The sequence below is a fragment of the Chiloscyllium plagiosum genome, chromosome 20 (genome assembly GCF_004010195.1).
Source record: "Chiloscyllium plagiosum isolate BGI_BamShark_2017 chromosome 20, ASM401019v2, whole genome shotgun sequence".
NCBI lineage: Eukaryota > Metazoa > Chordata > Chondrichthyes > Orectolobiformes > Hemiscylliidae > Chiloscyllium > Chiloscyllium plagiosum.
In genome coordinates, this window is record NC_057729.1 from 4,027,746 (window position 1) to 4,053,105 (window position 25,360).

Genomic DNA, 25,360 nt, shown 5'->3' on the forward strand with positions numbered 1-25,360 from the left:
GGTCACATAATTGAGAAAGTGGACATTCAAGTAGAAGACTGCAGTCCCTTTCCTAGCCATGCATTTTTCCTTGTGCCATTGAAGAAGTTTTACTGCAGTGTTTAATTACAAAGTAGGGAAATATAGAGCCATGAGTATTTCATTCATATTTTAAAACGTTAACTGTAAATTTTATCAGTTTTTTTTGGTTTGTAATCAGTTCGAACATACCTAGACTTCATGTCTATTATCCCACAATAAACAATGTACTGGATACAGGGGTGACCTTAGAGTGCTTTTTCTTTGCCAAATATTTCTGAACAGAACACACTCTGGATTTCCAGTTCATTTTCTTCACATAAAGGTTGCATGTTACGTAAGAAACTTAGAGTATCACTAGGTCAATCAAATGTGCTCAAAATAAATTAAACTTGAGTTCTATTAACTCCATTGACTCTTGGCTACAAACATAAAATAAAGAATAGATTTTTTATAGTAGTATGATTTCTTTCCACAAATCAATCACAGTGGCATTTTGCTGTTTTCCTGCAGGTATGTACATTTCAATTAAAATCAGCATTGCTATCAAATGTATTGAGGACATTGGTATTGGCGGACTACAGAATACAAATAAAATCGGAAGCAATACTTTACTTTGTTGCCCAATACATTTGCAAAAACCCTTGATTTAGCAGTTCAAAATGCTCCCATGAATACTGCATAACCAACAGCATTTTCTCCCAAAGTTGTTTAAAATATTTTCTCTCCAATAACAACCTGTAGTTGGAGGGTCCATATCCAATTGTGAGCGGGTGGGTGTTTTATTTTAAACCACAGTTCAAATCATCATAGACAAATTTCACAACTCCTAGTGACAGTATGGAAATGTATCCAATGGTTCAATATCTTAATCCTTACACTTGGTCAGAAGGACAACTCCATTCTTAAAGCAATAGGTGTCAATCTAGTTAATTCCAATCATGGACTGGAACACAGACGTGACGATTAAAGCATAATACAGATACACCTTTGCACAGCAAATGTAAGTCATGTGATGCAGAACCTTGAGATTCTCTGTAGAACAGACACAATGAGTCATTGATATATGACATCCTCTTCATCACTGTCCTCATTTGCTTGTTCATTCTTGAGCAGTAGTTCCATACCAACCTCTGTCATTGCCATATCATGGATTTTATTCGTCATTTTGTCTTTCAAGGCATCTGAAAGGGAGATAGCCAACAATAGAAAGGCAGTCAGCCTGTCAGTGAAACTCTGAATGAGCAATGAAATTATCAACAAGTCTCTGCCATGAAGTTATAACATGTATTTCACTGGCTAGCTTTGGCTTCTGCAATATTACTTTGTATGTACTCAAAACATAAAACTGTCACATCTTTCAGTCAGTATGACTGCAATTACTGCATTTATTTGAGGATTTCCAAGTACAAATCTATATATCCAATGAAATAACTCTCATTTTTAAAAGATTTGCAATAAATCACTGAGAATGAATGAGGTGATGAAATTGCCCATGTTTCGTAATATCAAGATTTTTTAAAAAAGTATTCACTCGTGGGGCGAAGGTGTTAATGGCTGATTAGCATTTATTACCCAAGCTGTGCTTGAGATAGTGATAGCGAACTGAATTCTTGAACCACTGCAGTCCACGTTTTGTAGGTGAACCCACAATGCCCAAAGGGAGAGAATTCCAGGATTTTAACCCAGTGACATTGAAGGAATGACAATATATTTCTAACCCTGCATGATAAATAGCTTGGAGGGGAATTTACAGGTGTGGTGTTCTCATGTATCTGTTGCCCTTGTATTCTAGATGGAAGTTATTGTGGGTTTGGATGGTACTGTGTAAGGATCTTTCGTGAATTGCTTCAGTGCATCTTCTAGACATTGCACACTGCTGTTACTGAGCGTCATTGGTGGAGAGAGTGGATGTTTATGGATGTGATGTCGGTCCTGGATGGTGACAAGCTTGAGTGTTCCTGATGCTGCACCCATCCGGGCAAGTGGGGAATGTTGAGTCCAATTGAGTTTCTGGTCAATGATAACCCCAGGACGTTGCTAATGGGAAATTCTGTGATGGCAACACCAATGAATGTCAAGGGACCTAGTTAGATTGTCTTTTATTGGAGATGGTCATTGTGTGGTGTGAATGTTACTTGCCCTGATTCTGTAAGTGAGAATAGCTCAAGAAAATTTAATGGCACTAACATGAGCTTGCACTAGCATAAATAAACTTGAAAACTGTTAACTTAAATAAGTACATCTAGTTTGGCTGAATTCAAGCAGAATCCATTAAACTGGTGGACCTTGAGCTCATGATAAAGCTAGGCATTGAAGAAATATTTGAGGAAAATAAGAACATATGTAGAGAGGTCACTCAACCCCTTAATCAGATCACAACAATTCTGTAACTCAACTACATTTATCTAGCTTTGCTCCACATCTCTTGGTACTCTCTTAACAACAATCAGACTTGAAAAGTCCAAATGACCCTAATTTCCACAACTTTTTGTTTCCCAGTTTCACTGCTCAATAGGCTACGTACAAAATTATCTCCTCCTGTTAGTAATTCCTCCGCCAGGGGAAAATGCTCATCAGTAACCACTCAATCAATATTTGATTGTGGCCTCAATTCTGCCTACCCTGATGACTTAAAAAGTGAAGCAAAGGCTAAGATTTGTCTACCCCCACCTTGAAAAGATTCAAAAACTTTGTCTCCACTGCCTTTTGATGAAAGGAGTTCCAAAGAGTCTCAAACTTCAGAGAAAAAAAATTATCCATAAGATCACCCCCTCATTCTTCTACCATTATGCCTTACAATGGAAATCAAGCCCCGTTATTTAGCATAACAGTTAAAGATTTTTTTTAAAGTATGCAGGATTCCCCAATTGTACTGTCTTTTAGACCCAATTTGATAGAAAATATAGACCAGGTTTCTGTACTAATCAAAATTACTATTTTTTACAAATAAATAGAATTTAACCACAAATAAACAATTATATTAACAGGTGACGTATAACTACTAGCTAAAACTCTAACCAACTTATAAACTCCCCCTCTGGACACACACACAGACAGATAAAAAAACATGGGTGCTCGGGTGGAGGGAAAGACTGGGAAGGCAGTTCAATGATTCCTTCTCCCTTTTGCTAAAATGAAGATCAGAACAGCTGCTTTTTGAAAGCCGTCCAATTATTTTCACTTGTTTACAGGAGGCACAGAGTGACTGGTGTAGAGAGTGTGCTGCTGGAAAAGCACAGCAGGTCAGGCAGCATCCGAGAAACAGGAAAATCGATGTTTTGGGCAAAAGCGGAGGGGGAATGAGGAAACTGGTGAAATCCACATTGATGCCGTGGGGTTGGAGGGTCCCGAGGCAGAAGTTGAGGGACTGGATCATACTTATAAAAGGTCTTTGACTTATCATTTAAAAGTCACTGCTTATAGCGATTGGAAAGAGGAAATAAAATGACTATCTTCAGGCTTCAGATGTTTTTTACTGCAACAGAAAAAGACAGCTCCGGGCTTTGTGGAGATCTGACTGCTTCAACCAAACATTCAACACTTTCAAGTCATTAGTCCACAAGACCACAAGACAAACAAATGGAAGTCCATTCAGCCCATCGAGTCTGCTCCATCATTCAATCATGGTTGATATGTTTCTCAACCCCATTCTCCTGCCTTCTCCCTCAACTCTTGTTCCCTTTATCAATCAAGAACCTATCTCTGTCTTAAATACTCTCAATGACTTGGCCTTCACATCCCTCTGTGGCAATGACTTCCACAGATTAACTACCCTCTGGCTGAAGAAATTCCTCTTCATCTCAGCTCTGCATGGTGGTCCATTCTGAGGCTTTGGATGCTAGTTTCTCCTACTAGTGAAAACATCTTCTCCACGTCCACTCTATCCAGGCCTCTCAGTGTTCTGTAAGTTTCAATGAGATCACCCCTCAATTTCCTAAACTACATCAGTACAAACCCAGAGTCCTCAACTGCTCTTTGTATGATAAGTCCTTATCCCTGGGATCATTCTTGTAAACGTCCTCTGCACCCCCTCCAACACTAGCACGTCCTTCCTTAGATATGGGGTCCAAAGCTGCTCATAATACACCAAATATGGTCTGAACAGAGCCTTAAAGAGCCTTAGCAGTACATGCTTACTCTTATATTATAGCCCTCTTGCATTTGAATTCCTAATCATGAAATTAACCTGCATGTTAACATTAAGAGAGTCCTGATCTAGGACTCCCAAGTCTCTTTGTGCTTCAGATTTTCGAAGCCTTTCCCTTTCAGTTGGCAGTTAGGAATTCAAATGCAATGTTAGCAATAATTTCAAAAAGAAAAGTAACTTTACCTTCTGAATAAATGACCTTAAGTGCAACATGGAGAGAGATTCCAGAGAGACACATTGCAAATCCCAACCAGTTTAACGTGCTCAGCTGATCACCCATCAAATGGCTGGCAAGGACTAGCGTGCACACTTCCTGCAAGAGAAGCAGAAAGGTCCAATGGAATCTATTTCAACAAGTTTGTTCCCATCCAGGGAATCATCATAGAATCGCTGCAGCGTGGAAGCAGGCCATTCGGCCCAACACATCCACACCAATTGTCGGAAGAGCATCTCACCCAGACCCAGCTCCATACCCCACCCCTGTAACCCTGCATTCCCCATGGCTAATCCACATAGGGGCTGCACCTCCCGGGATATTATGGGCAATTTAGCATGGCCAATCCACCTAACTTACACACCTTTGGACTGTAGGAGGAAATCGGAGCACCTAGAGGGAATTCATGCAGACACGGGCAGAACATACAAACTCCACACAGACGCTTGAGGCTGCAATCAAACCCAGGTCCCCGGTGCTGAGGCAGCAGTGCTAGCCATTGTTCTGTCTTAATCAGTGCAGATAAAGCACTGTCCAAAATACATTTGAGCTCTTTTTTGTCACCACATTACACTGGTTCAGTGGATTATCTTCCTTGAATTTAATTTTCTTCAAATGCAGAACAATTTTCATTAACAAATAAGATACTTAAGAACAATATGATGATGGAATATCTAAACATTAGTAAGGTAAAAGTGCAAAATGGTGGGCTTTTTCTTCAGCAGAAGAAAATACAAAAACAAGGAATAAAAACAGAAAGTGCTGGATAAACTCAGTAAGTCTGGTAGCGTGTATTTTTTTCCACAAAAACAAGAAAGTCTATTGAGCTCAATTATTGTGATTTAGTCTGCTCTGCAACATATTCTCAGCTGGCATAAAACCCAGTTGTAAAATGCTTAGTCGGGTGGGAAGGATTCGAACATCCAATTCCATTGTATTTGGAAATTGGTCAAATAAAGCTCATTTTTTAAAAAGAAATTCAAAACATTTGAAAGACAGAGGTTTAAAAATGACAGGTCCCACCAACCTAACATTCTCTTTCATATTTAAATCAAAAGCAGGGTTAAAGTAAAAATTGGGTTTATAGTCTATGTGTCACTATGATAAACCAGATTGAGAATTTCAAGCCATTCCTACAACAATGGGCCAATACAAACACTGATAATCCAGTAGGCATTGTTAGGAAGGCATGTTTCTATTTCAGATTTCCAGCACCTGTATTTCCTTTTGCTTTCATCATCGGAACAAACAACATGAGTGCAACAATGTTATGTTGATAGGTATAGCACCAAAATGACTCACCTTAAAAATGCCTGCTACAGATAGGGTCAAGCTGGAGGTTTTAGAAACCAATAAAAATTCAGAGAAGCACAAGCCAAATGCCAAAACTCCCCCTGCAGCCAATACAAAGACCATATACAGCAACGTTGATGTCTCCTGATAACGAAACAGTTTCTCCGATGCAGACAGGCTCAGTCCTTGAGAAAGGGGAAAACATAACATTAGTAGTCCACAGAAGACTGGTTAGGTCATAAATGAGGAGACAGTGAGGATTGCAGGTGCTGGAGATCAAAGTAAAAAAATATGGTGCTGGAAAAGGCAGCATCCAAGGAGCAGGAGATTTGATGTTTTGGGCAGAAATCCTTCATCAGGAATGTGATGAAGTAATTTCACCACAGCCTTCGGGTTTTGCTGCAGAACACAATGTACAGCACAGAAAAAAAGGCGATTTAACTCAACTGAAACAAAAACAGAAATTGCTGGAAAACTCAGCAGGTTGAGCAGCATCTATGGAGAGAACAACAAAGCCAATGTTTTGCATCCAGTGATTCTTGTTAGGTTCTGAAGGGGGTTCACTGGACCCAAAATGGACTCTGCTTTCTCCTCACAGATGCTGCCAGTTTCTCCAGCAATTTCTGCTTTTGTTTCAGATTTCCAACATCTGCACTTCCTTATTTCTCTTCAGTGAGTTCAATTATTAGTTTTACTCCATTGAACCTCCTCCCACCCATACTCACCCAACCTTATCTGCATAACCTTCCAATCCTTTCTCCCTCGATTACTTATCTCGTTTCCCTTCATTCCATCAATTTTAATAACCTAAAATACCATTTGCTCTAGCCAGTTTCATATTCTAATCACTGTTTGGCTTATCTTTCCTGAATTCTCTACTGGATGTGTTGATGACAATCTTATACTTGTGTCTTCCAGTTTTATTCTCCTGTGTACATGTCCATCCTATCAAACTCTTCCATCATTTTAAAGACCTCTAAACAGCACCAGCTGCCCAAGGTTTCTTAAGAAATATAGCCTCTCAATTCTAATACCATCCTTGTCTTATCTTTATTCCATCCTCTCCAGTGCCTTTTTGTCCTTTTAGAACGAGTTCAAAAGATAGTCAAGGGTCATGGAGTCAAGGGTCATGGAGGGCCGGCAGGAAAGTGGAGTTAAGGCCACAATCAGATCAGCCATTATCTGGCACTGGCCATTATCTTAACAAAACAACCAAACATACCTTCATTGATTAGGAACAATGGGAAAAGGCCTATGAACATCAGCGGCTGGAGATGGTACATGGTGTCAATGGGATTCTGTAAACCTGAGCAAGACAGATCCAAATTTAGCATTTTATTAATTCCCGACATGCCTTAGAAAATTAAGTAGAGAAACTTGATTTCAATTTAAAAATAAATTTGTTCACGCTATTGGTTTGATTGTTGCCAAAATACACAAAAAAAGGAAAAAATAAACGGCATATATCACTGGCAATAATTGAAATTACAAAATATTCAGGATACGTAATGCCATCATGAGATTTGAAACCTTTTCAAATTAAAAAAGAGAAAATCAACAAGAGTTTGCACATCTCTCCGTATCAAGAATACATAAAGTGTACCTTGATAATTCTGGATTGTACAGCACAGGAAAGAATACATGCGGCAGCTTTGGCAATCACAATACGTGCTCAGACCATGAATAAATATCAAGATTCTGGAGTTAGATGTAATCAGAACAGGACATGGGGCTCAAAAATCTGGGACAGAACACTTGGACAATAATCACTGAGTGTTATTTTTGACAAGAGCTATGTACTTTTGGGCCAGATTTTCATAGAGTTCTGTTGACTCTGGAGGCCTTTAAAAATAGTAGATCAGAGCTACATTCAGAGTTTTGCCCCCCTTTTTACCAACAGTGGGAAACTAAAAATCAGCAGGGTCAATTGAAATCACTGCCGAGTTCAAGCAAACAGATGTTTACAGATTCCAAGGGTCTTAAGCTGCAGTGTGGGAGTCACAAATGATGGAGGAGGCATAAATTTTATTTAATGAAAAACATATGAACAAGGAACATGTGTAAGCCACTCAGCTATCAGATCTGCTGTGCCGTTCAGTAAGAGCATGCTGACCTGATTTTAACCTCAACTCTGCATTCCTGCATACCCCCCCGATAATATGTCATCCATTTAGTAACCAAGAAATTATCTACCTCGGCCTTAAAAATATTTAAAGTTTTTGCATCCACTGCCTTTTGAGGAAGTTCCAAAAGAGTATTAGTCCTCTGAGAAAATTATTTCTGCCACACCTGGGTGGCCCCTTGTTTTTAAACAATGACTTCAAGTGCTCGACCCCTTCCAAGGAGGAAGCATCCTTTCCACACCCACCTGGTCAAGTCCCCTTCGGATCTTCTATATTTCAATTAAATCACCTACAACTCTCCCCAGCGCTACAGGATACAGGCCCAGCCTGTCTCGCCTTTCTTTGTAAGGCAATCAGTTTATTTCGGGTACTAGTCTCTTAAACCCCTGATAAGTCATCTAACATAGTTTGGGGGAAAAAAAATCATCTTTTCTTACATTTCAATAAACTTCATGGTTGACATTCCTCAAGGGCTCTTACTACAACTGAGATTATGAATGCTTGACAGAGTTTCAAAATCTTCAAAATCACCTATTTCAGCAATTTTGATTCACAGTTTTAAAAATCCATTCAACGATTTAATATAGTTTGCAAATAGAAGTTGCTTTGTTTTTACTGACAACTCAATGAGATTTAGGTTGCCTTTCATAAAGGAGTTTATTTTTACATAAATGTGTATGAGTGAGAGGTTTCATATATTGTCAAACTTTTTCGTTTCTACATGGTTCCGGAGTTCTACCTGTAGTGGATATGCCCCAAGTAGTAAGGAAATTGGGTGACTGCTAAGGAAGTGCATTGAGACTACAAAGGGGCATGGTTAATGATGGAGAAAGTGGGGGAGGGGGAATAATCAAGCGTATAGGGTCTCATTACCTTTTGTACAACTGGACTGAAGGATGGGCTGAAGTATCAGAGCTGAGGCAATCCTCATAATCAGCCCACCACATATGGCCACAATTTCTTGAAGACCTGCACCTTCCCCTCCCCAATACCAATAGTGTCAAAATGTATGTGCAAGAGTTGTTTCCACAGAGGCAAATCTGCTGCCTCAGGAGATTTCCCAACTTGTTCTTTTAGCTCCAGGGCATAAATCAAACCTTTAGTAATATTCTGATGGTTCAATTTCTATCCATGTCATGGAGTCATAGAGATGTACAGCATGGAAACAGATCCTTCGGTCCAACCAGTCCATGCCGACCAGACATCCCAACCCAATCTCGTCCCACCTGCCAGCACCCGGCCCATATCCCTCCAAACCCTTCCTATTCATGTACCCATTCAAATGCCTCTTAAAGGTTGCAATTGTATCGGCCTCTACCACTTCCTCTGGCAGCTCATTCCATACATGTACCACCTTCTGCCTAAAAAAGTTGCCCCTTAGGTCTCTTTTATATCTGTCCCCGCTCACTCTAAACCTATGCCCTCTAGTTCTGGACTCACCGACCCCAGGGAAAAGACTTTGCCTATTTACCCTATCCATGCCCCTCATAATTTTGTAAACTGCTATAAGGTCACTCCTCAGCCTCCGACACTCCAGGGAAAACAGCTCCAGCCTGTTCAGCCTCTCCTATAGCTCAAATCCTCCAACCCTGGCAACATCCTTGTAAATCTTTTCTGAACCTTTTCAAGTTTCCCAACACCTTTCCAATAGGAAGGAGACCAGAATTGCATGCAATATTCCAAAAGTGGCCTAACAATGTCCTATATCTGCAACATGTCCGCAATGTCCGCAACATGACATCCCAACTCTGACCAATAAAGGAAAGCATACCAAACTCCTTCTTCACTATCCTATCTACCTGCGACTCCACTTTCAAGGAGCTATGGACCTGCACTCCAAGGTCTCTTTATTCAGCAACACTTCCTAGGACCGTCCCATTAAATGTATAAATCCTGCTAAGATTTGCTTTCCCAAAATGCAGCACCTCGCATTTATCTGAATTAAACTCCATCTGCCACTTCTCAGCCCATTGGCCCATCTGGTCAAGATCCTGTTGTAATCTGAGGTAACCCTCTTCGCTGTCCTCTACACCTCCAATTTTGACGCCATCTGCAAACTTACTAACTGTACCTCTTATGCTCACATCCAAATCATTTATGTAAATGACAAAAAGTAGAGGACCCAGCACCGATCCTTGTGGCACTCCACCGGTCACAGGCCTCCAGTCTGAAAAATAACCCTCCACCACCACCTTTGAACCAGTTCTGTATCCAAATGGCTAGTTCTCCCTGTATTCCGTGAGATCTAACCTTGCTAATCAGTCTCCCATGGGGAACCTTGTCAAACACCTGACTGAAGTCCATACAGATCAAATCTTTCGTTCTGCCCTCATCAATCCTCTTTGTTACTTCTTCAAAAAACTCAATCACGTTTGTGAGACATGATTTCCCACGCACAAAGCCATATTGACTATCCCTGATCAGTCCTTGCCTTTCCAAATACATGTACATCCTGTCCCTCAGGATTCCCTCCAACAACTTGCCCACCACCGAGGTCAGGCTCACCGGTCTATAGTTCCTTGACTTGTCCTCACCACCCTTCTTAAACAGTGGCACCACGTTTGCCAACCTCCAGTCTTCCGGCACCTCACCTGTGACTATTGATGATACAAATATCTCAGCAAGAGCCCTAGCAATCACGTCCCTAGCTTCCCACAGGTTCTAAGGTACTCCTGATCAGGTCCTGGGGATTTATCCAACTTTACCCGTTTCAAGGCATCTAGCACTTCCTCCTCTGTAATCTGGACATTTTGCAAGATGTCACCATCTATTTTCCTACAGTCTATCTTCCATATCCTTTTCCACAGTAACTACTGATGCAAAATACTCATTTAGTATCTCCCTCATTTTCTGTAGCTCCACACAAAGGCTGCCTTGCTGATCTTTGAGGGGCCCTATTCTCTCCCTAGTTACCCTTTGTCCTTAACGTATTTGTAAAAACGCTTCGGATTCTCCTTAATCCTATTTGCCAAAGCTATCTCATGTCCCCTTTTTGCCCTCCTGATTTCTCTCTTAAGTATACTCCTACTTCCTTTATACTCTTCTAATGATTCACTCAATCTATCCTGTCTATACCTTACATCTGCTTCCTTCTTTTTCTTGACCCTCAATTTCTTTAGTCATCCAGCATTCCCTATACCTACCAGCCTTTCCTTTCACCCTAACAGGAATATACTTTCTCTGGATTCTCGTTATCTCATTTCTGAAGGCTTCCCATTTTTCAGCCGTCCCTTTACTTGGAACATTTGCCCCCAATCAGCTTTCGAATGTTCTTACCTAATACTGTCAAAATTGGCCTTTCTCCAATTTAGAACTTTAACTTTTAGATCTGGTCTATACTTTTCCATCATTATTTTAAATCGAATAGAATTATGGTCGCTTGCCCCAAAGTGCTCCCCCACTGACATTTCAGTCACCTGCCCTGCCTTATTTCCCAAGAGTCAGTCAAGTTTTGCACCTTCTCCAGTAGGTACATCCACACAAAGTCAGAAAATTTTCTTGTACACACTTAACAAATTCCTCTCCATCTAAACCCTTAACACTATGGCAGTCTCAGTCTATATTTGGAAAGTTAAAATACCCTATCTTAACCACCTATTGTCCTTACAGAGAGCTGAGATCTCCTTACAAGTTTGTTTCTCAATTTCCCTCCGACTATTAGGGGGTCTATAATACAATCCCAATAAGGTGATCATCCCTTTCTTATTTCTCAGTTCCACCCAAATAACTTCCCTGGATGTATTTCCGGGAATATCCTCCCTCAGCACAGCTGTAATGCTATCCCTTATCAAAAATGCCACTCCCCCTCCTCTCTTGCCTCCCTTTCTATCCTTCCTGTAACATTTGTATCCTGGTTACTAGTTTAAATCCTCCCGAGCAGCTCTAGCAAATTTCCCTGCCAGTATATTATTCCCCTTCCAATTTAGGTGCAATCCGTCCTTCTTGTACAGGTCACTTCTACCCCAAAAGAGATTCCAATGATCCAAAAATGTGAATCCTTCTTCCATACACCAGCTCCTCAGCCATGCATTCATCTGCTCTATTCTCCTGTTCCTGCCCTCACTAGCTCGTAGCACCGGGAGTAATCCAGATATTACTACTCTCAAGGACCTCCTTTTTAAATTTCTGCCTAACTCTCTGCAATCTCCCTTCATAATCTCGACCTTTTTCCTTCCTATGTCGTTGGTTCCAATGTGCTATCCATGTATCATCCAACATACCCCATCTTCCATCCTCATACATCTCTGCCAGTTACACTCATATGGGGGGCTAATCATGTTTAGTTACAAACTCAAAGAAATTGTGCACTGTAATTTATTCTACCAATGGTGTGCCAAATAAATATTTGTTTCAGCAGATTAAAAAAAATCATGGTTTGCTAGCAACAAGCAGAATCTAGCATCAAGCCCACATTCAGCTAAAGCCTGACCTACTTGTTCCAGAAGATGAGACAGGTACAGTAATGTGCCTATCATTCCTCCATACTCACTGATATGGAGTTCAGAACTGGAAGTAGCTAGATTTAAAGGGATGTATTTCTGGGTAATCAAGGTACAGCAGAATTTGACAAAAAAATATGTAGTAAATAGGTAGATAAATTAGAAAGTCACATATAGGGTATAGAGGAAATGATTGCTCCCTTTTTTTCCCTTTGCAAGATTGTTTTACTGTATCTAATATACTGGAATAGGCATTAAAGAATAGAATTTACATTACAATTACATAAAGCTCTGGTTTGATTCCATTTAAAGTACAGTCTTCCGTTCTGGCTCACTCCCCTCCCCCAGCCCGGGTAAAATACACAAGACATTCAGTAGGATGATGCCAGGGCCAAAAGGATTACATTACAAGGACAAAGTCAGTATATTTTTAGATATAGATGAGTTAAAGAAGACCTAATTGAGAGTTTTAAGATGATCAAAAAGTTAATAAAGTGGAGAGAGACTTCCCCACTCTAGATGTGGATTCAGAACTAGGCAGCAGAATCTTACCCAGAATCTTAAACTTAGAGGGAGACTACCTGAAGGTAATGTCAGGAAACTTCCCTTCACCTAAAAACAGCAGAAATTTGACATTCCCTCTTCAAACAGCTTTTCAGGTTGGGGTAAACTGAACATTTAAAGCCAGAGATTGATAGACTTATGTTAGGCACATGTTTAGAGGGTTACAGAACCAAGATCAGTAAACAGATGAATGGAGTAACAATGCAAAATCAGCTTTACCTAATGGAGTTATAAAAGTGGTTTGAATGGGCTTCTACTCCTGTATTTCTCCTTATCTGTTGTTTTACAATTTTTGTATCATACTTATTCACCCCGTAAATGCCAACTATGGATCAGTGGATAGCACTGCTGCCTCTGAGTTATAAGGTGCCGAACTGAAGTCTCGCTGTAGTGCTTATACACAAACATCTATGTTCCCAATCCAATCCAATGCAATATCAGGAGTGTGCTGCATTACTGGGGATGCCAATTCTCAGGTGATTTGTTAAATAAGGCCACATCTGCCTGCTCAGTGCCTGCAAAAGATCTCTTGAAAAAGTAACAAGGGTATTAACCTCCCATGTTTATATTTAACTCTCAATCAATACCACAAAAGAATCTGGTTGCTATGCAATTTACGAAATGCCCTGCAGTAACTCACCAAGGCACCTTTAACAGCATCTTCCAAACCCATGACCTCTATCATCTTGAAGGACAAGGGAAGCAGATACATGGAAGCACATACATGGTCACGAGTGCCCTCCAAGCCACTCACCGTCCCGACCTGGAACTATACTATACTGTTGCTGGGTCAAACTCCTGGAACTACCTCCTTAACAGCACTATGGGTGCCCTACAACCAAACAACTGCAGCAATTCAAGAAGGTGGCTCACCACCAGCATTCCCTCTAATTTTCCTCCCAGCAGTGCAGGAAAATTGCTTTGAGATGTTTAGTAGCCATGAAAGGCACTATTTACATGCAAATCTTCCTTTCTTTTCAGTTCAGCTTTTGAGTATCTCTCTCAGTTGCCTACCCCTCCCTCAGCATTTCATGCAAATTAGTTCCCATGTTGAATATGGAAGATGGTTGGCCTCCAAGAGGAGAAAGGCTTTGTATACAAATAGAATTAAATTCAAATCCCTACTGTGTGTAAACAGGCCCTTCGGCCCAACAAGTCCACACTAACCCTCCAAAGAATATCCTCCCCAAACTCATTCCCTACATTTATCCCTGACTTATGCACCTAACCTATACATCCCTGAACACTATGGGCAACTTAGCACGACCAATTCACCTGACCTGCACATCTTTGGATTATTGGAGGAAACTGGAGCACCTGGAGGAAACCCACGCAGACACGGGGAGAATGTGCAAACTCCACACAGACAGTTGCCCGAGGCTGGAATCAAACCCGGGTCCCTGGCGCTGTGAGGCAGTAGTGTTAACCACTGTTCCAACGTGCCGTCCCGAAAAAGCAAAAGAAAAGCATGTGCACACAATATTAAACATTTTGCAATGTTATACACAAAATCTGACCATGTAGGTCTCCAGCTAATAGTACTGTCCCACTCTAACAAGCTGCATTGTTGATATTTTGGCATTACCTAGGTCTGCCTTCTGCGTAAGGATCTGTGTCAGTGTCCATCGTATCCCTCCAAGGAAAGATGCAACTAACACTAGTATAAACCCTTTCATGTTAAACTGGGTTGACTTGTATGTAAACATGAAGAGGCCGCCAGCTATTAACAAGATTACCATGATCAACCACGGCGTCTGGAAACAAAAACAACATAAGTAACAGATTACTATAAAATAATTATAAATCATCAAATACATCTCCACTCATTAAACGAGCAGGATTCCCATACAAGCACACACTGAATTAAAAGAAATAATCCTCATCAAACAAAATTTTATTACTCTTAGTGCCCACTTTGTATGTTGGTCCTTGTAATGCTCAGCAGGTCTGAAGTGGGAAGACTTTAATCGATTCTTTCCAAGTCTATGAGCAAACTTAATAGCTGTTGCCTGCAGCTGAGAGTTCTAACTAAGTTATGAGGGAAAAGAAAAAAAAACGTATCGGGCAAGTTGTTTTCAATTCATGTTTCCCAAATTTACTTACAAAATATGCCCCGGATTCAACAAGGGGATAAGCAATATTGGATTTAATTTGTAATTTGATTGTGCATGTAGTTTTATTATATAGTGATCATAACATGATTGAGTTCAAAGTATGGTTGGAAAGCAAAAAGCATGAATCAGTTTTACGTTTAGGGAAGGCCGACTTTAACAAGATGAGACATAGATTCTCCATATTAACAGACTTTCCCTGTTTAATGGGTAAAACAGCTGAAGGACAGTGGAGGATGTTTAAAGCAACATTTAACAATGCCAAACCAGTTTATACCTGAGGGAGAAATGCTCCACGTGACAGAAGAAGCAGTAATGGACAACTAGAGAAATAAGAGACAGAATAAAACTAAAAGGGCTGACAAAAATACAAAAAAAAGCAAAGATCCTGTTGAATGGGAAGGATACAAAGACCTGCAAAAAGCCACAAAGCAGCTGATTAGAGCTACTTAACTGGATTATGAAAGGAAACTTGCCAGGGACTTCAAATCAATAAGATTTTGGGTTAGGAGCAATGTTTGTCCACTAAAGACTGAAAATGGGAATATTGTCAATGACTATGGGGAAATGGCAGACACACCTGAGCAGAAAAGGAGGATAAAATTTACAAGGATATTGCCAGGGTTGGAGGATCGGAGCTACAGGGAGAGGCTGAACAGGTTGGGGCTGTTTTCCCTGGAGCGTCGGAGGCTGAGGGGTGACCTTATAGCGGTTTACAAAATTATGAGGGACATGGATAGAATAAACAGACAAAGTATTTTCCCTGGGGTCGGGGAGTCCAGAACTAGAGGGCATAGGTTTAGGCCGAGAGGTGAAAGATATAAAAGAGACCTAAGGGGCAACTTTTTCACGCAGAGGGTGGTGCGTGTATGGAATAAGCTGCCAGAGAATGTGGTGGAGGCTGGTACAATTGCAACATTTAAGAGGCATTTGGATGGGTATATGAATAGGAAGGGTTTGGAGGGATATGGGCTGGGTGCTGGCAGATGGGACTAGATTGGGTTGGGATATCTGGTCGGCATGGACAGGTTGGACCAAAGGGTCTGTTTCCATGCTGTACATCTCTATGATTCTATGACTAAGCCCTGAGGAAATTATTAGCGGATTGTGAACATAAACTGAATAAAATTGTTTTAAGTAAAACATCATTAATGAAGAAATTATTAGAATTAAAGCGTGACTAATCCTAGGGACCTGACAGCTTCCATTCAAGAGTGTTAAAGGAATTAAGGGAGCACATCATAGATGCGCTAACTACAATCTTTCTGAGTTCACTAGATACAGGAAGCATCCCTCTCGATTGCAAACTACACATGTCACTCTGCTTTTAAAGAAGCGTGAAAGAGGAAAACCAGGGAACTATAGACCAGTTAGTCTAACATCAGTGGTGTGGTAATTGTTGGAGGTTATAATCAAGGACGGGGAGTAACTGAACACCTTGAAAATTTTCAGTTAATTACAGAGAGCCGGCATGATTCATGATAGGTGTGTCACTGCATTATTTGAAGAGGTAACTAAGGTAGTGGACAGGGGAATGTCTGCGGATGTTGTTTACATGGAATTCCAGAAGGCAGTTGATAAAATCCCACATAAGAGACTGTTAACTAAGGTGGATGTCCATGAAATTGGAGGCAAATTACTGAAATGGCTGGGATTGTGATTGAATAGCAAGCAACACAAAGTAGAGATAATGGGCAGGTATGCAAATTGACACAATGTGACCAATGATGTCCCTCAATGATCTGTGTTAGAGCCTCAATTATTCACATTATTTATTAACAACTTAGTGGCACAAAAAGTCATATATCCAAGTTTGCTGATGACACAAAGTTCAGCAGCTTTGTAAACAGTGTGGATGATATCATAAAATTACAAAGGGATATTGACAGGCTAAGAGAATGACAAAACTGGCAGATGGAGTTCAACGTAAGCAAGTGCGAGGTTATCCATTTTGGAGCAAAAAAAAAAAGGGTAGATCAGGGAACTTCTAGATGACACAAAGTTAAATTTAGTGAATGTCCAAGGAGGAGAAAGTGAGGACTGCAGATGCTGGAGATCGGAATTGAAGAGTATGGCACTGGAATAGCACAGCCGGTCAGGCAGCAGCTGAAGAGCAGGAGAATCAACCTTTCAAGTATAAGCTTTTCATCAGGAAAATGTCCAAGGAGACTTCAGGACTCAGGGGCATAGATCTTTAAAATGTCACAAAAAGGGGAAGAAAATAATCAAGGAATTGGAATGCTGACCTTTATGTTTAAAGGGCTTGAGTACCAGGATGCAGAGGTTATGATGCAGTTACGCAAAACCCTGTTTAGACCCCATTTAGTGTATTGTGAGCAAATCAGGGCATCACACCTTAAGAAGAATATACTGACCTTTGTGGGTACACAATGTAGGTTTACAAGTATGACACCTGGATTTCAGGAGTTAAATTGTGAAGGTTAAGGGGTGATCTGATCACAGTTTCAAGATATTAACAGGAAAAGACAGAGTAGATTAAGATAAACTATTCCCATTGGTTGGAGATTCTAGAACAAGGAGGTATAGTCTGAGAATTAAGGATAGACCATCTGAAAAGATGGCAGATGTTTGGGACTCTCTTCTACAAATAGCAGGGGAAGCAGGATCAGTTGTTAATTTTAAATCTGAGAATTATAATTCTTTTCTTACCCAAAGTTATTAAGAGATGTGGACTGAAGGCAGATATAAAGAATTCAGCCACAGATCAACCATGATCTCATTAAATAGTGGAATAGGCTCAAGAGTTGAATGGCCTAGTCCTATTTCTATGTTCCTAAGATCAAATGTTTACAAAGTTAAGGAAAGAAGCTGAGTAATAGTGAATTGAGTCCACCTGGAAGGGGAGTGACTTTAAGTGAAAGAACTGCCTAAGAAACAACTTTTTGGTGTATTTCATAACTTGCTGTTTTATGAGCCTCATAAAAGGTCACTTTATCAAATGGAAAGGTCACGTCCACTGGCATTTGGCACTGCAAACACAGTGCAATGTCCACTCACTGTAACAGCCAGTTAATGGCAAAGTAAAACAAACATAGTTTTAACTGACATCTTATGAACTGGCATTCTGGATGAAAATAATATGCTTAAAATATCATAAGTTTACTGTATTATCACAATCTACACGATGTCTGAATAGCCAGTTGAGGATGAGAGTGAGAAGGCTTTCTGCCAGTAAGTTTTATTTGAGGGCAAGTTGCATTATTAGTTACGTGATTTATGCTGTAAATAATGTATAACAGTGATATGTATACCCCCTGCACTGAGTTTCTATTACACAGTGTGTGCTTTTACATTGATTATATGGATCTCTTGATCAATCAGAATATTTGAACAATTCTTTATCCCATAGATGCCGGTTAATAAAACGTTTGCTGTACTGTCACATTCCCTATTATACCTTTATTTAGAACTGCTCCTCTGATTTATTAAAATCCTGCACAACATTGCTGTCCATCTTATGGAGCAACTGTGGTTTGAAATTTAACAAGTGACGTTGGATAGTATTTTAATAACATACAGCATTTCAAATGGGTGAGTTGGTTCAATTACTCCATTCCAGCATTTGTACACCACCCGGGCTTTCTCTCAGTTTTCTTCATCTATTTCTGTCTTCATGACCTTCTATTCCCTTCTTCCTCATATACTCATCCAGCTTCACCTTAAATGCATTCACACTATCCCCTTCAACCACTCCCAGTGTTAGCTAATTCCATATTCTCACCTTTCTTTAGCGAAGATGTTCTACTAAATTCCTTATTTGAATTTGTGGTCATTATCTTATATTGACAGCCCTTTCCCACAAAAGGAAACATTCACTTTAAAACTATGGAAGGTTTTTATAAAAACCTCTATCTGATCATCCTATCTTCAAAAAAGTGGCACTGCTTCTCAGTCCTTTTTTGATACATAAACCAATACATTTTTGACACCATCCTTTTACATCTTCTCTGCATCTTCTCTAGTGCCTTTATATTCTTTTTATAGAATGGTGACAAACTGTACACAGTAAGTGTGGTCCAAGTAAGATTCAATACAGGTTTACAATAACTTCTCTACTTCTCAATTCTTTCAATTTAGAAATTAATCTAATGTTTTGCTTCTTCTTTTAAGAATGATCTTACTAACCTGCAACATAACTTTTAGCAGTTGGTATAAATGTACTCTGAGATGCATTACTTGCAATTTAAAACTACACAAAATATCTTTAAATACAAAGCACAAAAGGACAAGGAATGCTCCTGTTAAGCCCAAGGAATCTCACCTGAATGATTTCTATAGCTTAAAACTTTTATGTTTTCATCATGTTGCTCTTCATTTAAAATTACACAATGTAAAAATAAGTATAATGTAGCCAATCACATTAGTACATAGAACATTGCAGTGCAATACAGGCCCTTCGGCCCTCGGTGTTGCACCAACCTGTGTAACCAATCTGAAGCCCATCTATCCTACACTATTCCATTATCATCCATATGTTTATCCAATGACCATTTAAGTGCCCTTAAGGTTGGCAAGTCTACTACTGTTGCAGGCAGGGCATTCCACACCCTTACCATTCTCTGCAGAAAGAACCTACCTTTGACATCTGTCCTATATCTATCACCCACGAGAAAGGGAGGACTGGAGATGCTGGAGATCAGAGTTGAAAAGTGTGGTGCTGGAAAAGCACAGCCAGTCAGGCAGCATCAGAGGAACAGGAGAATCAAAATTTTGAGCATAAACCCTTCATTATGAATGAGGCTGGGTGTGGGGAGGTGAAATGAGGAAACTGGTGAAATTCACATTGATCCCATGTGGTTGGAGGGTCCCAAGGCAGAAGATGAGGTTTTCTTGTAGGCACCTCCACCTTATCCCAAATTCAACCTTCCAGCTTGGCAGCACCCTCCTGAACAGTCCTACCTGCCCATCTTCCTTCCCACCTATCTGCTTCACCTGATCACCTCCTCCCCCACCTTCATCTATCTACCGCATTCCCAACTACCTTCCCCCCACCCGACCCCAACCTGCCCCACCCCTCCCATTTATCTCTCAGCCCCCTTCGTCCACAAGCCTCATTCCTGATGAAGGTTTTATACTTGAAACGTCAATTCTCCAACTCCTCTGATGCTGCGTGACTAGCTGTGCTTTTCCAGCACCACACTTTTCGACTACATCTATTATCCCCCGTGCTAGCCATCACCATCCGAGGAAAAAGGTCTCACTGTCCACCCTATCTAATGCTCTGATCATCTTGTATATGTCTCTATTAAATCACTTCTTAACCTCGCTAATGAAAACAGCCTCAAGTCCCTCAGCCTTTCCTCATAAGACCTTCCCTTGAATCCTAGTATATCTCCTCTGTACCCTTTCTAATGCTTCTACATACTTTCTATAATGCAGCGACCAGAACAGTATGCAATACTCCAAGTGCAGCTGCACCAGAGTTTTGTACAGCTGCAACATGACCTCATGGCTCTGAAACTCAATCCCCCTACCAATAAAAGTTAACACATCGTATGCCATCTTAACAACCCTAGCAACCTGGGTGGCAGCTCTCATGGATCTATGCAAATGGACATTGAGATCTCTCTGCTCATCCACACTACCATTAGCCCAGTACTCTGTATTCCTGTTACTCCTTCCAAAGTGAATCACCTCACACTTTTCCATATTAAACTCCATTTGCCACCTCTCAGCCCAGCTCTACAGCTTATCTATGTCTCTCTATAACCTGCAACAACCTTCCGCACTGTCCACAACTCCACCAACTTTAGTGACATCTGCGAATTTACTAACCCATCCTTCTACACCCTCATTCAGATAATTTATAAAAATGACAAACACCAGTGGCCCCAAAGCTGATCCTTGTAATACACCACTAGTAACTGAACTCCAGGATGAACATTTCCCATCAACCACCACTCTCTGTCTTCTTACAGCTAGCCAATTTCTGATCCAAACTGCTAAATCACCCTCAATCCCATGCCTTATTTTCTGCAACAACCTACATGGGAACCTTGTCAAACACTTTACTGAAACCCATCTACACTACATCAACTGCTTTACCCTCATCCACCTGTTTAGTAACCTTCTCAAGGAACTCAATAAGGTTTGTGAGGCACAACCTACCCTTCACAAAACCGTGTTGACTATCTCTAATCAAATTATTTCTATTTCTTATAATCCTTTCCAACACTTTACCCACAAACGAAGTAAGGCTCACTGGTCTAAAATTACCAGGATTGTCTCAACTCCCCTTCTTGAACAAGGGGTCATTTCAAGGAACTCAATAAGGTTTGTGAGGCACAACCTACCCTTCACAAAACCATGTTGACTATCTCTAATCAAATTATTCCTATCTCTTATAATCCTTTCCAACACTTTACCGACAAACGAAGTAAGGCTCACTGGTCTAAAATTACCAAGATTGTCTCAACTCCCCTTCTTGAACAAGGGGTCATTTGCTATCCTCCAGTCTTCTGGCACTCTTCCTGGAGACAATGACAACATAATGATCAAAGCCAAAGGTTCTAGAATCTCCTCCCTAGCTTCCCAGAGAATCCTAGGATAAATCCCATCCGGCCCAGGGGACACCTATTTTCATACTTTCCAAAATTGCTAACACCCTTTTATGAACCTCAATCCTGGCTCATCTAATAGCCTGTATCTTCTCAACAACATTATCTTTTTCCTGTGTGAATATGGTCGAAAAATATTCATTTATGGCCTCTCCTATCTCTATCCATACACAACTTCCCACTACTGTCTCTGACAGGCCCTATTCTTACCCGAGTCATTCTTTTAGTCCTGATATACATCGAGGAAGCTTTAGGGTTTTCCTTGATCTTACCTGCCAAAGACTTTTCATGTTACCTCCTGGGTCTCCTAAGCTCTCTCTTTAGCTCCTTCCTGGCTAATTTGCAACACTCAAGCGCCTTAACTGAGCCTTCACGTCTCATCTTCATGTAAGCCTCTTCTTCCCCTTGACAAGAGATTCAACTTGAAAATGTGTTGCTGGAAAAGCGCAGCAGGTCAGGCAGCATCCAGGGAACAGGAGAATCGACGATTCTTCAGGAATCCTTTTCCAGCAACACATTTTCAGCTCTGATCTCCAGCATCTGCAGCCCTCACTTTCTCCTCACTATTCTCAACCTCCTGTACACTGGATAAACAACTCAAGTTCCTATCCCCCCTGCTGAATTGGTTTAAATCCTCCTGAAGAGCATTTGCAAACCTCCCCTCAGGATATTAGTACCCCTCTGGTTGAGGTGTAGACCATCCCATTTGTAGAAGTCCCACCTATCCTAGAATGAGCCAGAATTATCCAGGTATCTGAATCCCTCCCTCCTGCACCATCTCTGTAGCCATGTGTTCAACTCCTCTCTCTCTCTCCCCATTCCTCGCCTCGCTAGCATGTGGCATGGGTAACACACCAGAGATAACAACTCTCTTTGTTCTAGCTCTAAGTTTCTACCTTAGCTCCTTGAATTTCTGCCTTCCATCCCCATCCCTTTTCCTACCCATGTCATTGGTGCCTATGTGGATCACAACTTGGGGCTGCTCCCCCTCCTGCTTAAGGATCCTGAAAACATGATCCGAGACATCACAGACCCTGGCACCGGGGAGGCAACATACCAACTGTGTGTTCCTACAAAATCTCCCATTTGTCCCACTAACAATGTTGTCCCCAATGACTAATGCTCTACTCCTCTCCTCCCTTCCCCCTGAGAAACAGGGACAGATTCTGCACCAGAGACCTGTACCCTATGGCTTACCCCTGGTAAGCTGCACCCTACCCCCCTTCCCCCACCCCCACCCAAAACAGTAAAAACAGTATATTTGTTATTGTGGGGAATGGCCACAGGGGATCCTACAGTATATGCCTATTCCCTTTCCAACCCCTGACTGTAACCCATCTACCTTTGTCCTGTACCTGAGGTGTGACTATCTCCCTATAACTCCTCTCAATTAGCCTGTCAGCCTCCCAAATGATCCGAAGATTCAATCCAGTCACATCGTTGCCTGAACACTACCTGTAGCTCTGCTTCAGCTATTCCAGCCTTGGGACCTACTAATTTCCCTAAATGTTCCTCCCAGCTGAAATGGCAAATTTACTTGTAATTTTAGTTTATTGTACTGCATTTGCTACTCACAACGTGGGTCTTCTCTCAGGGAGAGTAAATGAAGTGTGGGTGACCACTTTGCAAGGCCCCCTACATTTAGCTAGGCAAGTAAAAGTACAAACTGGACTCTGAACTTCCAGCTGTCATTTTCATTCTCCAATCCATTCCCATTCTGACCACGGCCTCTTCCACTGTTTCAATGTAAGCTCAAAAAAGCAACACATATTTTGATTAGGCACTTCACAACCTTCTGGACTCAACATTTGAGACCAACAATTTCAGACTGTAATCCCACTTATGTTTGGTTTCTTTGTTTTTAAGATGGCAATTGTTGGTAGTGCTTCTCCCCCATTAATACCTCATCTGAGAGCATGTTTTTAAAAACTTGCCCTTTTGCCTTGCATCATTCATTCATCACATCATTGATTCTCTCTTGCTTAAAACCCATTCTTTTTTTTAAAACTTTTCCCAGTTTGGATGGAAGCTCACGGAACAGCCACATTCACTGCTTCTCTCTATGAGTAAAGGAAAGAAAAAAAAAACAAGACCACATGTACACTGCTTCCATCCACAACAACTAAATAGCATTTCACGGCTCCTGTTCAAATTCAAAACTATTATCATCCCACTACATATTAACTAACCCTTCAAAGAGCCTAAATCACACCATCAAGGTCCTTAACTCTAAATTCTAACCACTCTCTCTAGATTGCACCATATTTCACCATTATCCCCATTATGATATTGAGATCAAGACCATGTCTGGCTGTAGGCTGGCATTAACCTCCCTTGGGCATCTCTTCCTACACTCTTTGATAACCCCCTAAGTGTTCCTGATTTACAACATCCAGGCTATTTGTTCTACACAATCCAACACAAGGTCCTCAATTCCTCAACTACGGAGTAGTTTGTTAATCACATTTACAGTTTAAACATGTAGCTGAAGTGGCAATGCTTACCAATCTCTCTAGTCTGAATACAACTGAAAAAAATAAAATAAATAAAATAGCAGTTGATTTTGTCATTGTGTACCTGAAATAAAGAAACAGCAGTAATTAGAGCCAATACACAAAAGGAGTGTACAGAATCATTAGCCATTAAATCAGTATAAGGGGCAGTATCTCAAACAGATGCTCAGCTATGAAATTTGGTATCCGAAACAACATGGAGATCACAAGGGTCTGGTGAGATACTAGGACTATACAGTACAAGTAGATTCTGGATTTAAACTTTGAATTAGTAGGGAACCTGCGGAGGAAGACCTAGTCAGATACAGTTAAGATACTTTACACAAAGTCAAAGAAGGGAACATGCAAATGACCAGAGGTTTGAACACAGAGGCAGTTTTTAAGAAGCATTCTAAAGGAGGTTAGAGGGATTTAAGCAGAGAATTTGAGCTAAGAGCCTTGACAGCTGAAGGCACAATTAGTTACCAGTACTGCATATATCAAAATAGGTACCAACAGACCAAGTACTGAAAGTCCAGCCGTATTCCATATGACAAAATAATCCAATACTAAATAATAATCAACAGTGACTGGAGCATATAGAGATCATCCTAATTCTGTAAATAAGGCTCAAGGTGAAATCTCATTGCTAAACATTTGTCAAACTCCATGTACAAAAAAAACAGGTGACTGAGATATAACTTTGTCAAATTATATTGACAGTTTCATAGAATCTATGTCATGACCAAACTCAGTAACAAGACAAGAGACTTACAGTGAGACTGTGATAAACAGGAAACTCCAGTTAGACAATCCAATGTCTAAGGCAGTTGCGAGGGCTGTAACAAAGATAATTTTTTTAAAAATCAATACAAAAATATCAGCACAATGAAGTCAACCATTGGTTGATTGCTAATGGCATTGTTATCGGGCACAATGCTGGGTGGAATTGTCATCAGTTTCCCAATTTAATTCTGCTTGCATCACTTTTTGTTTTCTAGACATCTACCACAATTTGTCTATTTACTTTACTCAAATTTTTCAAATCTAATACATTCTAGCATCCTTTCCACAAGATTCTACATTCCCCCTTCTCATTTCTGTGTTACTGCTCTCATCATTTGTATTTACAAATATTCAATTCATTGTTTGTCACATTTGAACAGGTCTCTACTAAAATATCTTTCATAGCTACAACTCCTTCCTCATTAAATGGCATGGTTTTCATCTTTCACATTTCTGATCCACCCATGACTTTGGATATTATATGGTATTAAGCTTTCCTCAAAACTGCTTCACAAGGTCTATGCTCAACATTGAGTACAGTCAGTTAGCCTCTCTCCTTAGCAGCACATTCCACCAATTTCAAATTGTCTTG

At 40.6% G+C, this 25,360-nt stretch overlaps 1 protein-coding gene across 2 annotated transcripts in view; it reads right to left on the reverse strand.

Annotated features, from left to right (window-relative positions):
* Window positions 1-302: 302 nt before the first annotated feature.
* Window positions 303-25,360, reverse strand: part of slc35c2 (solute carrier family 35 member C2) — a 36,585-nt gene continuing 11,527 nt past the window's right edge. For both annotated transcript variants that reach the window (XM_043710131.1, XM_043710132.1), the window contains 7 exons: window positions 24,758-24,821; window positions 23,995-24,067; window positions 14,387-14,555; window positions 6,898-6,981; window positions 5,685-5,860; window positions 4,352-4,481; window positions 303-1,202 (listed from right to left, as the gene is read on the reverse strand). In XM_043710131.1, the coding sequence (XP_043566066.1) occupies window positions 1,075-1,202; window positions 4,352-4,481; window positions 5,685-5,860; window positions 6,898-6,981; window positions 14,387-14,555; window positions 23,995-24,067; window positions 24,758-24,821 (824 nt within the window). In that variant the 3' untranslated portion in view covers window positions 303-1,074. The remainder of the gene's footprint in view (window positions 1,203-4,351; window positions 4,482-5,684; window positions 5,861-6,897; window positions 6,982-14,386; window positions 14,556-23,994; window positions 24,068-24,757; window positions 24,822-25,360) is intronic.